The sequence below is a fragment of the Apium graveolens genome, chromosome 10 (genome assembly GCF_009905375.1).
Source record: "Apium graveolens cultivar Ventura chromosome 10, ASM990537v1, whole genome shotgun sequence".
NCBI classification, from domain to species: domain Eukaryota; kingdom Viridiplantae; phylum Streptophyta; class Magnoliopsida; order Apiales; family Apiaceae; genus Apium; species Apium graveolens.
Window position 1 is genome coordinate 170,241,874 of NC_133656.1, and position 11,000 is coordinate 170,252,873.

General features: G+C 34.8%; 2 protein-coding genes across 5 annotated transcripts; one reads left to right on the forward strand and one right to left on the reverse strand.

The window, feature by feature from the left end:
* Positions 1-1,707: 1,707 nt before the first annotated feature.
* LOC141692255 (proline transporter 1) lies at positions 1,708-8,070 on the forward strand. Of its 2 annotated transcripts, XM_074496995.1 has the most exons (8): positions 1,708-2,218; positions 3,263-3,342; positions 4,044-4,268; positions 4,355-4,449; positions 4,707-4,896; positions 6,402-6,526; positions 7,249-7,464; positions 7,565-8,070. In XM_074496995.1, exons 3-8 carry the CDS (start codon positions 4,121-4,123, stop codon positions 7,940-7,942), a joined length of 1,152 nt encoding a protein of 383 aa, XP_074353096.1. In that variant the 5' UTR covers positions 1,708-2,218; positions 3,263-3,342; positions 4,044-4,120; the 3' UTR covers positions 7,943-8,070. The 2 variants fall into 2 exon arrangements, with proteins under 2 accessions (XP_074353096.1, XP_074353095.1); XM_074496994.1 differs by lacking the exon at positions 3,263-3,342.
* A 1,308-nt stretch (positions 8,071-9,378) lies between these two features.
* Positions 9,379-10,963, reverse strand: LOC141689003 (uncharacterized). Of its 3 annotated transcripts, none has more exons than XM_074493161.1 (3): positions 10,834-10,963; positions 10,393-10,444; positions 9,379-9,812 (listed from the first exon to the last, which is right to left on the reverse strand). In XM_074493161.1, exon 3 carries the CDS (start codon positions 9,807-9,809, stop codon positions 9,576-9,578), a length of 234 nt encoding a protein of 77 aa, XP_074349262.1. In that variant the 5' UTR covers positions 9,810-9,812; positions 10,393-10,444; positions 10,834-10,963; the 3' UTR covers positions 9,379-9,575. The 3 variants fall into 3 exon arrangements, with proteins under 3 accessions (XP_074349262.1, XP_074349260.1, XP_074349261.1); XM_074493159.1 differs by having other exon boundaries at positions 10,389-10,444; XM_074493160.1 differs by lacking the exon at positions 10,393-10,444 and having other exon boundaries at positions 10,834-10,953.
* Positions 10,964-11,000: the final 37 nt, after the last annotated feature.

Below are 11,000 nucleotides of genomic sequence, written 5' to 3' on the forward strand. Positions count from 1 at the left end.
GCCACACTTCCAACATGCCACCTTAGGCTTTTTGTTAGAATATTGTAGTTTCCTTTAGACTTCCGTTTATCACCCTTTCCATCCTTAGAATTCTTAGAAGGTCCACTATCTTCAACCATATTTACAGAAGAATCACCGACTTGGTTCTTGCCCTTAGTATTATTCTCAATTTCTTGAGTTCTCAAAGCCTCTTCAATTCTGAAATGACTTCCAAGTTCAACCAGCATCATATCATCTTTATTATGTTTCAAAGTGTGTTTAAAATCCTTCCATGATGGTGGTAGTTTGTCTACCATAAGCAGAGATAGATTCATCCATCTTCAAATTGTGTTGAACAAACTATCCCAGAATCCTTAACAATTCATTGTATTGTTCCATCACCGGTCTAGAATCGACCATTTTATAGTTCATAAAATTACTGACCAGAAACTTCTTACTAGAAGCATCTTCTGCCATGTACTTGGATTCAAGAGAATCCCACAATTCTTTCGTTGAATCAACATTTTAGTATACATCGAAAAGAGAATCAGACATACCGTTTAAGATGTGACTGCGGCAGATGTAATCATCGTTTTCCCATTTGCAGCGCTTCCTTGTTTGTTCAATAGTTTCGTTTTTAATCACTTCTGGCATGGGGGTACTCAGAACATACACAACGTTCAGCGTGGTCAACAGAAAATGCATCTTCTTCTGCCATCTTCTAAAATCCTGACCCTCAAACTTGTCCAGTTTTGCAAACTTGCTTGTCATATCTTTTGCAAATTCTCCGTTCGTCATCTTCAGAAAAAAAATATCTTCAATCTATGTTGGGAAAAAAAGATAGTAACTTGGATTTTTCTGAAGTCGTGTGAACACTTTCAGATTGAAGTTATTTGTGGTTTACCCAAATAAATCAATCGGATAAAATCAGAAATTCTGCAAAAAGAGAGAATGTATTTTTGTTGTGAATTTCAAGAAATGAACCAACCCCAAAATTGATCAATGCAACACCTATATATGGATGTCAGTAGACGTGTCTTTTGCCAACATACACATCTCAGTCTTTTGCTAATAGACACATCTCAGTCTAAAACTAATGCTAAAACTAACGCTAAAACTAACAGACACATCTTATTTCAACAGGTGTGACTGCTTCCAATGGACATGTCTCATAAACAATAATACCAAAATCATAATAAACTCGAACAAAGCGTGCACTCAGCACTCTCCCAACTTGTTCAATTTAATATTGTGATTATATTGATCAACTAGTCAATCCAATTACACTAAAATATCCAACATCCGTGTCCTCGATTTTCAAGTTTACCGAATTCGACACTCGGATATGTGTCGTATCGGACACTCCGTACCCGAGTCTGAGCAACTTAGCATTCAACTTATCAGCTTATAAGTTATAAATTTAACTTAAAAGTTGGGTCGATAAACACTCGTCGATAAGTTCTTGCGGGCTTATAAGTCATTAAGGCTCTGCTTGGGAGTGCTGTTGAAAACTGCTGTGCTGTTAGAAAAAATGTTGGTGGAAAAAGTGATGTCAGGGAAATTAGATGACTGTTTGGTATTTTTTTAATTTATGGATATGTTGAAATATAATATATAAAAATAATATTTTTTCAGACGGCAGCTTTTAAATTTACTAAACACCCATCGTAACTATCTCCAAATAGCAATAGTTGACTTATCACAATTGCCAAATAGGCACGTAGAAACACCCCAAAATCCCGTACAAAAATACACACCTGCATATATCTGTCATTTCAGAACAATCTTCCATTTTATATATGTATGTATAGATTTCTTGATGCGTATTGAATGTTGTTGATTTTATGCATAGATACGTGTGCTTTTATTTACTATGTACCAATAGTTTGATAAATTTTCATGTAAATGATTGGTTGGTTTGGGTGGTTGTGATTTATTGTGATCGTATTTAATTTTGCAAAGATAAAGATTCTGTAGTATTAAATTAGAATAAAAAAGATCAAGAAATTCGAGGGGCTGGCTTTAACTCAGTATATAGAGGTGGAGGGGGAGGATGAAGAGGCTGTCTCTTTCCTAAAACATCAGGAGGTGGAGGCGGAGGCGGAGGTTCCAATGGAACAAGAAGGACCTAAAGATTCCGAAACTCGGGTTCCGAATGATCATGATCATGATCATGATCATTCCGCTACTAATTATGTAAGCATTGAGATTCCGGACACTGCTCATCAGATTAGTCAAGGTCCTCTCTCGTTCTTTGTTTCTTCTTTTTTATGTCCATTGTTTTCTTTAAGGTTTATATTTGTATTTATCACAATCTTTTCTTGCTTGCCACATGGTAGAATGCCTTGTTGTATGTGTAGGCATGTTTGTTAACTTCTTAAGAATTATTCCGAGAGTTTGACTCTTGACGAAGAGAGTTTCTCTACCCGCTAGGGGTAGAGTCTGCGTATATTTTATCCTCCTAGACTATGCTTTGGAGTGGAATTTACTAATACATTGGATTATGTGTACATACTAATACTGTACGTTTAAGTTTTCTTGTTCGTTCGATTTTTTCTTTTTTGTGTTTTACTAAACAGATATATTATGTAGTTTTGAGATGATGATTACTCAATATATCATTGCGATATAAAATAAGAGCTGCAAGATGAATTTCATCAACCGGAGAGAAAACCAAGAAGTATTGAAAATTCATATTGATGGAAATTAGCATGAGCCAAATACTACATTCATGACTATGTATAATCTCTGCATATTGCTACAAGAAACCTACCAGCTAATCCCAGCTGATACCAGATAGATTCTAAGAAATTTATTACTATAAGCTTAAATAAAATGGTTTTTTTTGTCATTGTTGGATAAACTTTATGTGTCCCCCCGTGCTTCTTACTAGATCCTCCCCTGGTTATTACCATGCTCTGGGGCTTAACAAGTATTTAATATGATATCATGGAATTGTATCAAGAATTTTGAGCATCTACAATTTAGTTATTGTGGTGTCACTGCAGATGCCTAGGAACACGTATAGGTCAATAATATATTATTAGCTTGTACGTTACTGTTTGGACCCCATAAGCGTCCAGGCAACAGTTAGGCGGTGCCTAATAGCTTAACAGAATACATAAAACTAGAGTTTCTAGAAATCAATGCTTCTATGTGAGGCGAAAATAGGATTCTGAAATAGAAGATACTGTATCTGTCTGCAAATTCCATGAAATGTTCTATTTGTGTCAATCTGTGGATTATCTGCATGATTTGAACTTATAGTGGACTTTTATATCAGAGCTTACTTAAAGAGGTTTAGTCAGGAAGCTTGTCAAACTGAATATCCGCTTCTTGTCACCGGATTGGCAATGTAATAAGGTGAGTTTGGGTGCTGACATGATTTGTTCCATGGCAAAGTAGTTGTTCCTTTGTCGTATGATGTTTAGTGCATTATGTTCGATAATCAATATAGTCTTGATTCTTTTTTATTGGTATAAATTCAATTTTGGTAATGTACGAATGGATGAAATTAAATATGGTTAAAAATTTCAGACATCCTGTCACCTATGTAATATAGGAACAGCAGTGGGGTAAAGTTAGTCTATCTATATGGAGTACTTCCGAATGGGCCATAGATATCTTCACCCAAATCTTATTTCCGAATAAATTAGTCAAGGTTTTTCCTCTTTCTGTATTCATTTGTTCTATTGAAATATAAGCTGTTTTCCTGAGAGTAATTGGATCTTTGTAGTCGAATATTTATATTTGTTTGTGCTCTGGGGTTTTTTTGTATCATGATATTTTTCGTGGATCCTTGGTTTGTGTGTTTCCGAACAAGTCAGATCGATTGTCAAAGGTTATATTGTTTCCTCTGGGTAGATAAGTTATTCTTATATTACTGAAGTGCGTCATTTCACATAATATTTGTTTGAATCTTATCGGTGTTGTCGATGAATTGATTTGTGTTGCTGACTAGAGTTTGTTGTTATTGCATTGTCTTGGAAATATCTATATAAAGGATAGAGACTGGTTCTAAATTTACCGAATCCAACGTATTTTTTCTGTATTGCATTTTGTAGATTCATGGTTACAAGTGGGTTTTGTTCTCACCACTGGTATCAACAGCGCTTATGTGTTAGGATACTCTGGTGCGGTCATGGTTCCTCTTGGTTGGATTGGAGGAGTTGTTGGTTTAATTGCAGCCACGGCCATATCATTATACGCCAATGCTCTCATTGCCAAACTCCACGAATATGGGGGAAAGAGACATATTAGGTACAGGGACCTTGCAGGATTTATATATGGTATGCTTTACATCAAATCATCACATTATTTGACAGCTCATACTCAAATTATGACTTACATGTAGAATTGGGATTTTGTTTTGCAGGTAAAAAAGCCTATTCACTTACGTGGGCGCTGCAATATGTAAATCTTTTTATGATTAATGTTGGATATATTATCTTGGCTGGTCAGGCTCTGAAAGTAAGTTCACTTGTGAACTACAAATGTTTATAACCAGATAAAAAGTTTGTGCAAGCTTTTAACAGTGTTTTGATTGTTTCTCATTCTATAGTTTGATTCTTCTAGATTTTATTAACTTCTTAGTATTTGGTAATAAGAATTTTGTGCAGCGAGAGCTACTTGAAATGACAGTTCTAATCCTGTGAAATAATCATGAATAGGATAATATGTGATTTTAAGAATTATAAGGTTTAATATTGTTCGCTTTGTATATGCAGGCTATTTATGTCCTTTATACAGTTGACCATGCCATGAAACTCCCATACTTTATTGCAATCACTGGGTTTGTATGCGGCTTGTTTGCAATTTCAATTCCGAATCTGTCAGCTCTGAGGTTCTCGCTTGGATTGTCAACACTTTTCAGCCTGATATACATTGTCGTAGCAATTGTACTGTCTGTTCAAGATGGTATGATATCCAATCTTTATATTGTAGTTTATATCTGATCTTCTTGCAAATCTGGTATTATGTATGCTTTCAGTTGATTCATTTTCTAAATTAACGGTCTGGAAACTATCAATTCACCAGTTGTCACAAGCAAATGATATCATCTTTCTTACTGCTGCTCACATCTATTTTTCCTTTTTAAAAAGAATTGGCTAGGAAAAAAACATAATTTTTTCTATGAAAACTAAGGGATAGAGTTGAGGTTTCTTGCACTTCCAAAGAAAGCGTTGCCAATTTTTGCCTCATTTTGGGGTTTCGAACTGGATATTTGAGGAATTGCTTCCCGGTATCTTGGGAGTTAGCCAGAAAACCACTCGAATGCTGATATGATTTTATTACTTTCAAAACTTAAGCATATTAAAAATATGCCTTGGATACTTGGTGCCATTATAATTAAAGAGTTTCACATGACCCTTAATCTCTGAACTGTCACATTTAGTCTGTAGAGTATATGTCATGAACCAAATCTCGGGCACTTGTTACATTGATAATAGTTTTGCACGTCCAAGCTGCCTAGTGTACTGTATTTGTAAAGTAAACACGCCCTTTACCTAAAATTAGATAACAAGCAGGCAAAAATATTTCTTCCCCAGTATCTATGCTTGTAAATAGCCAATATTTAGGTGGTAATAATTTCAAAGAAGCTGTATCTTGTCCTCTACATAAATTAGATACTATAGCTGGTGTTGGTATCATGAGCTATGTTGGACCGGAGCTATAACAATAAATCTGCTTAGATTTGAATTGCTGTAGTGTTTTAAATATCCAACATGCTGGCTTCAATTAAGATGTTGCTTGAGATATAGGAAATTAATATTCCATAACACTAATATAAATTGAGTCCTGCTCTTGTGATGCCTATGATGTCTCTGCTAAGATGTTAACTAGAAGTTGGTTGCTGCCACTCGTTATTCATTTAAAATCGTTTGTCATTAAATAGAAATAGGTTAAAAATATTGTTATCACCTTGGATATGTTAATATGTCATTTATAATCTACAGATCAGTCATTAACCCATGACGCAGCAGCCTAGATTGATGCTTGGAGGGTTAGAACATAACTTGTAAAGAAAGCAGTTGATCTTGCATAAGATATAGACATATAGTCATATAGCAGTTTCCCAGTAGGAAAAACCTGATTTTCTTTTGAAGAGAATGTGTTTCTTGTCATTTTACTTGTGATCATGTATATATGTACTTATGTAGGGTATCTTTTTTTAAGTTGGTCTGGCAATTCAGTGTATGCAAGGTTGAAAAGCTGATGTTTTCTTCTAAAACTTAGCCATTATCATACTGTAATAATATTTCACCATCCTTTGGTATTGGGGGAGTATCAATAATCGCACTCGCTGCAACTTATAAGGAAAAGCTCCTGATAATTTACCTATCATATATATCGTAATAAGATATTAACATCTTCTAATATTGGGGAAGTATCAATAACCGCATTAGCTGCAACTTCTACAGGAATTAAGGCTCCACCAAGGGACTACAGTATTCCAGGAACAGATACAAGTAAGATATTCACAACAGTAGGTGCAATGGCAAGTCTTGTTTTTGCTTTCAATACAGGGATGCTTCCTGAAATACAGGTATGCTACAAGTCCAACAAGATTAGCATATTTTGTTGACTTTTTGCAGTAACATACATTTGTAATAACTAACAAAAAATATGCATCCAATTCTTTTTTGCTTCAATTCTTCATCAAGTCTGTACGGTGTTAATTTAGTTTCTGACCTTAATGGTCTGCGGACCACAATTGTAATCCCTATAGCTCTTTGTTAGAACAGAAACTCCATTTTATAGGATAGCATGCTATTAGCTCTTTTTGTTATAATTCCCACTTTGAAGCTACATTTAGAAAAAAGTATTTGTGCTATTAGCAAATATTTACTTGTCATAATTCTTGGCAATCACTGTTGTTAGTTCAGTCATTCTCCTTATAGATCCTTTGGTCAAACAGATTCTTGTCTGAGGTATTATACATTTGATATGGATATGCACCGTCCTGGTTTTTTATCATGGGTCTCCATTGTTTACTAGAGTGCTCAAGTCACAGAATTTGCTTTTTTGAATTTCTTCAATCTAAATGCTCAGATGATTTACAGATCTAAAACTTAAAATGATAAAAGATGAACTGTTTATTAACATTTCAGATCTTGTAGATCGTAGGGTATCTGTATCCTTAATTATCACTTATTAAGAATCAGCTAGGCTCTTAATACTTTACTTTATCTCATTCCCCTTCACTTGACATAGTTTTCTTGAGATTTTACAAAGTTACTTTTAACTTTTCTAGCTTTCTTATGACAGGCTACTGTGAAACAACCTGCTGTCAAGAACATGATGAAAGGTCTTTATTTTCAATTCTCTGTAGGGGTTTTGCCTTTGTATGCTGTTGCGTTTACGGGGTATTGGGCCTATGGATCCAGTGCATCATCCTATTTGCTCAATAGTGTTGGTGGTCCAGTTTGGGTGAAGACCGTAGCTAATCTTTCAGCATTCTTGCAAACTGTCATCGCTTTGCATGTAATATCCATTACCCTTCGTTTTCACTATAGATAATTACATTTACTTTGTGGTTTTGTCCTATTTATGTAAATTTAAAATTATTCGCTCCTGTTTGCAGATATTTGCTAGTCCAATGTACGAGTATTTGGATACAAAATATGGTATTAAAGGAAGTGCATTGGCTGCTCGCAACTTGTCATTTCGAATTGGGGTAAGAGGGGGATACATAGCTTTAACCACACTACTGTCAGCAATACTGCCATTCATCGGAGACTTTATGAGCCTCACCGGAGCTATCAGCACATTTCCCTTAACATTCATCCTCGCAAATCACATGTACTTAATAGCTAAGAAGAACAAATTATCTTCTGTATCAAAGCTTTGGCACTGGGTCAATGTCATACTGTTCAGCTGTCTGTCTGTTGCAGCAGCAGTTTCTGCCGTGAGGCTAATTGTTGTTGACTCCAAAGCGTACCATCTGTTTGCTGATTTATAGGGGAGATTGGATTTATATGATATCCATGCAAATGTGTAGATTCATTATTGAATTTGAACCTTAAGCTTTGAGCAAAAAGCTTTTCAATATATATTAGCAGCAAGGTCAATTATTGTGAACTTCGTGCCTCTCATTTTCTTCTAGCTTTTCGGTTTACATATAGCCTCGTGATCTTAAACAGTGAACAAAAAGTTCAGGCTTCAGTAAGAGGCATTTATATTCATTGATTAAACATTAATATTGACTTCTGATTTGTTACTAGTTAGATTAGAAGTTTACAAATTCATCACTCCATATTTCTGTTTCTTTACACAAATGAATCTTGAATTGCTAGAGAGCCACATACAGGTTGCATTTTAGGTAGGTACAAATATTTAGATATATGATTTACACAATCACCACTGCAATTGAAAAAGTTGACATCAGGTCCAATAGAATAATGATCTAACAGGCTCAGTAATGGACTGCAAGCACAGTGAAACACTTTATAATAGTAAATGAGAAGGCACATGAAACACTTGCAAATTGATCTGACTAGCTCAACTATGAATAACAAGCACAGTACAAGACTTGATGAATAGTGGGTTTTCTTTAATAGTAAATGGGAGAACACAAGAAACACCTGCAAAATGATCTAATAAGCTTCCATTAATGAATTACAAGCACAATACACCACTTGATGACTGATGGGCTGGTTGACTGTGAATGGAAAAGCATATGAAACACTTGAAGCGCAGTCAGACCAACACAACTAATCAGACTTTTTACCAATGTACTATACCAGATTTTTGTATGACACTAGTATCATGAAAGATATGAATCATGTAAGATCACTCATCAGTCTTTTGGATGCATTCTACAGAGGGGAACAAGCATTTATGTTGTATCCACTTGATTACCTAGAAATTCTTCTGCTAACAATAGCAAATACTTGAGGCCTTGAGGGAGAAAAGTTACCAATAAAAACTAAATTGCATGATTTGTAACTCCTAAATCTCTTGCAGATTAAATGCTCAAATTTCAAGCACTCTTTTTTAACACTGAAACTTCCTCAAACCATATGAGAGGAGGGGAAGAGTTGAGCTGAACTATAAATGCACCATATTAGCCAGCATCACACTTAGAAGAAAACTGATATTGAAATAATAGTGACATAAATCCCTCCCTACAACTCATGAATATATTGAACCTGTGTCCTCTTTTCACGAACTAAGAATGGTAATATTGAACTTAGACAGGTGCATATTAGTCCACATATGTATCGTAATAGAAATCATGGAAGATTACAAAGATAGTATCGTAATTTGAGAAACATGAATGATCATACCAATTTTCCAATGACCGCAAACCATTCAAGTTGGTGCATAGGAATTGATCTAGAAGTCTGAAGCATACACAAGGGACTTAATGAACAGCGAAACCGGAAAACGTCATCCTTGTTCAAGCAACAGACAAATGGCTTATATTGGAAAAAAGGTGGAAACTATGATAGTTTGCATATGCAAGAAAATCTTCTGAAAGTATATTTTTGTTTTAAACTGCGATAACAAACAATACTAATACATATTACTTCCACAAACATATCTTACACAGGTGAAAGAAGTCCTAGCAAAAGGACTCGCTCCAAAACACATCAGCCAGAAACTAGTTTCACAACAATGCAAAGGGAGTTGAGCATTATCAGAAGAACTCTCAAGTACTGGGTTGCATATATAAGACCAATAAGCTGACCCTTGAATGAATTTCTTCTTACACCTGAAAATTCTTGGAAGCTCCACCCTCTAGGTATTAGAAAGCGGTCCTCATTTAATATTGCTAGTGCATTTGCAAGAAGCAGACAGCCCTCCAGAAGCGTCCACAAACCCATATCCTACATTAATCATGGGTTGGTAAATACCTATGTTCAACTGATGTGTGTTGTCTCCCATTCCCAGGAATCAGGATACAATATGACAGGGAAATAAAAAGACGGTAGGCTATAGGTAAATCTTTTTAAAGACACAAACCCACCACTTAAATACGTTCACACAGACAACCAACCAAAATGGACACCAATCAAGTGCTAAAGCATGAAATCTTTTTAACCACTTAAATATGCTCACACAGACAACCAACCAAAATGGACACTAATCAAGTGCTAAAGCATGAGACTTTTAGCAGATTTTACATCTCGCAAGCAACAAAAGGTAGTAGTTATGTGGTAATACAAAGCTACCATTACAATAAAAGTATTTCAAATGCAGTTGGATATACTTCACATTTAATTCAGAATTAACAGAAGTTCGAAAAGAAAAATACTATTGTTGTAAGATGGACAACAATCAGAATTTCAAAACTTCCATTAACATGGTCAGGCTACAATCATTATTCAGCACACAGGTGAATGAGTACACGCATAACTTAAACACATTATCATCACGAACAAACGAGCATGATTAATAGTTACCGACTGATTACTGGAGTCAAACTGTGTGTCTCTTTGGTGTGTATGGTTGTCAATTCCTGCAATTAACCACACACCTATTCACTTATAAATTCATCACATTGTACTTAAACCAGTTTTAACAAATAAAAAGAAAAAGAAGCAAACTAATTAAATAATTGTTGATTTTTCTAACAAACACCAACCCAAAAGAATAAATCTTTGTGATTACAAGTCACAGTTGGTTAATAACAAACCCTAAAATCATTAAAAATCATTATAAACCCCAATCATCAAAAACTTAAAGAAAGATCAAAACTTGCAACAAGAATGCAAACAATTATAGCGGTCATTATATAACTGAAGGCTTCCCTGTTTCAATAGAATTATAAATACTAATTCTAATATTTTTAAAGAAAATCAAAAAGATTTCTGATGATATAATAAACATGTATGTATAAGTTAATACCCGAGAAAGCTTGGCCTGAAAAATCCCTTTGGCTTGGCTTGGCTTGGATTCTTGGATCACAGAGATGATGAATTGATAGCTTCTCTCACTCAAAATTAATTAAAACCCGGTTAGTTACTTTTGCCTGATAAATAATTAAATATATAAAAAAAAAAATGTATTTCTAA

Coding starts and splice junctions, on each gene's coding strand:
- LOC141692255 (XM_074496994.1), top strand. CDS start 2,092: ATGGAACAAGAAGGACCTAAAGATTCCGAAACTCGGGTTCCGAATGAT. Junction 4,269..4,354: donor CCTTGCAGGATTTATATATG/GTATGCTTTACA, acceptor TTTGTTTTGCAG/GTAAAAAAGCCTATTCACTT. Junction 6,527..7,248: donor GGATGCTTCCTGAAATACAG/GTATGCTACAAG, acceptor TTCTTATGACAG/GCTACTGTGAAACAACCTGC.
- LOC141689003 (XM_074493161.1), bottom strand. CDS start 9,809: ATGGGTTTGTGGACGCTTCTGGAGGGCTGTCTGCTTCTTGCAAATGCA.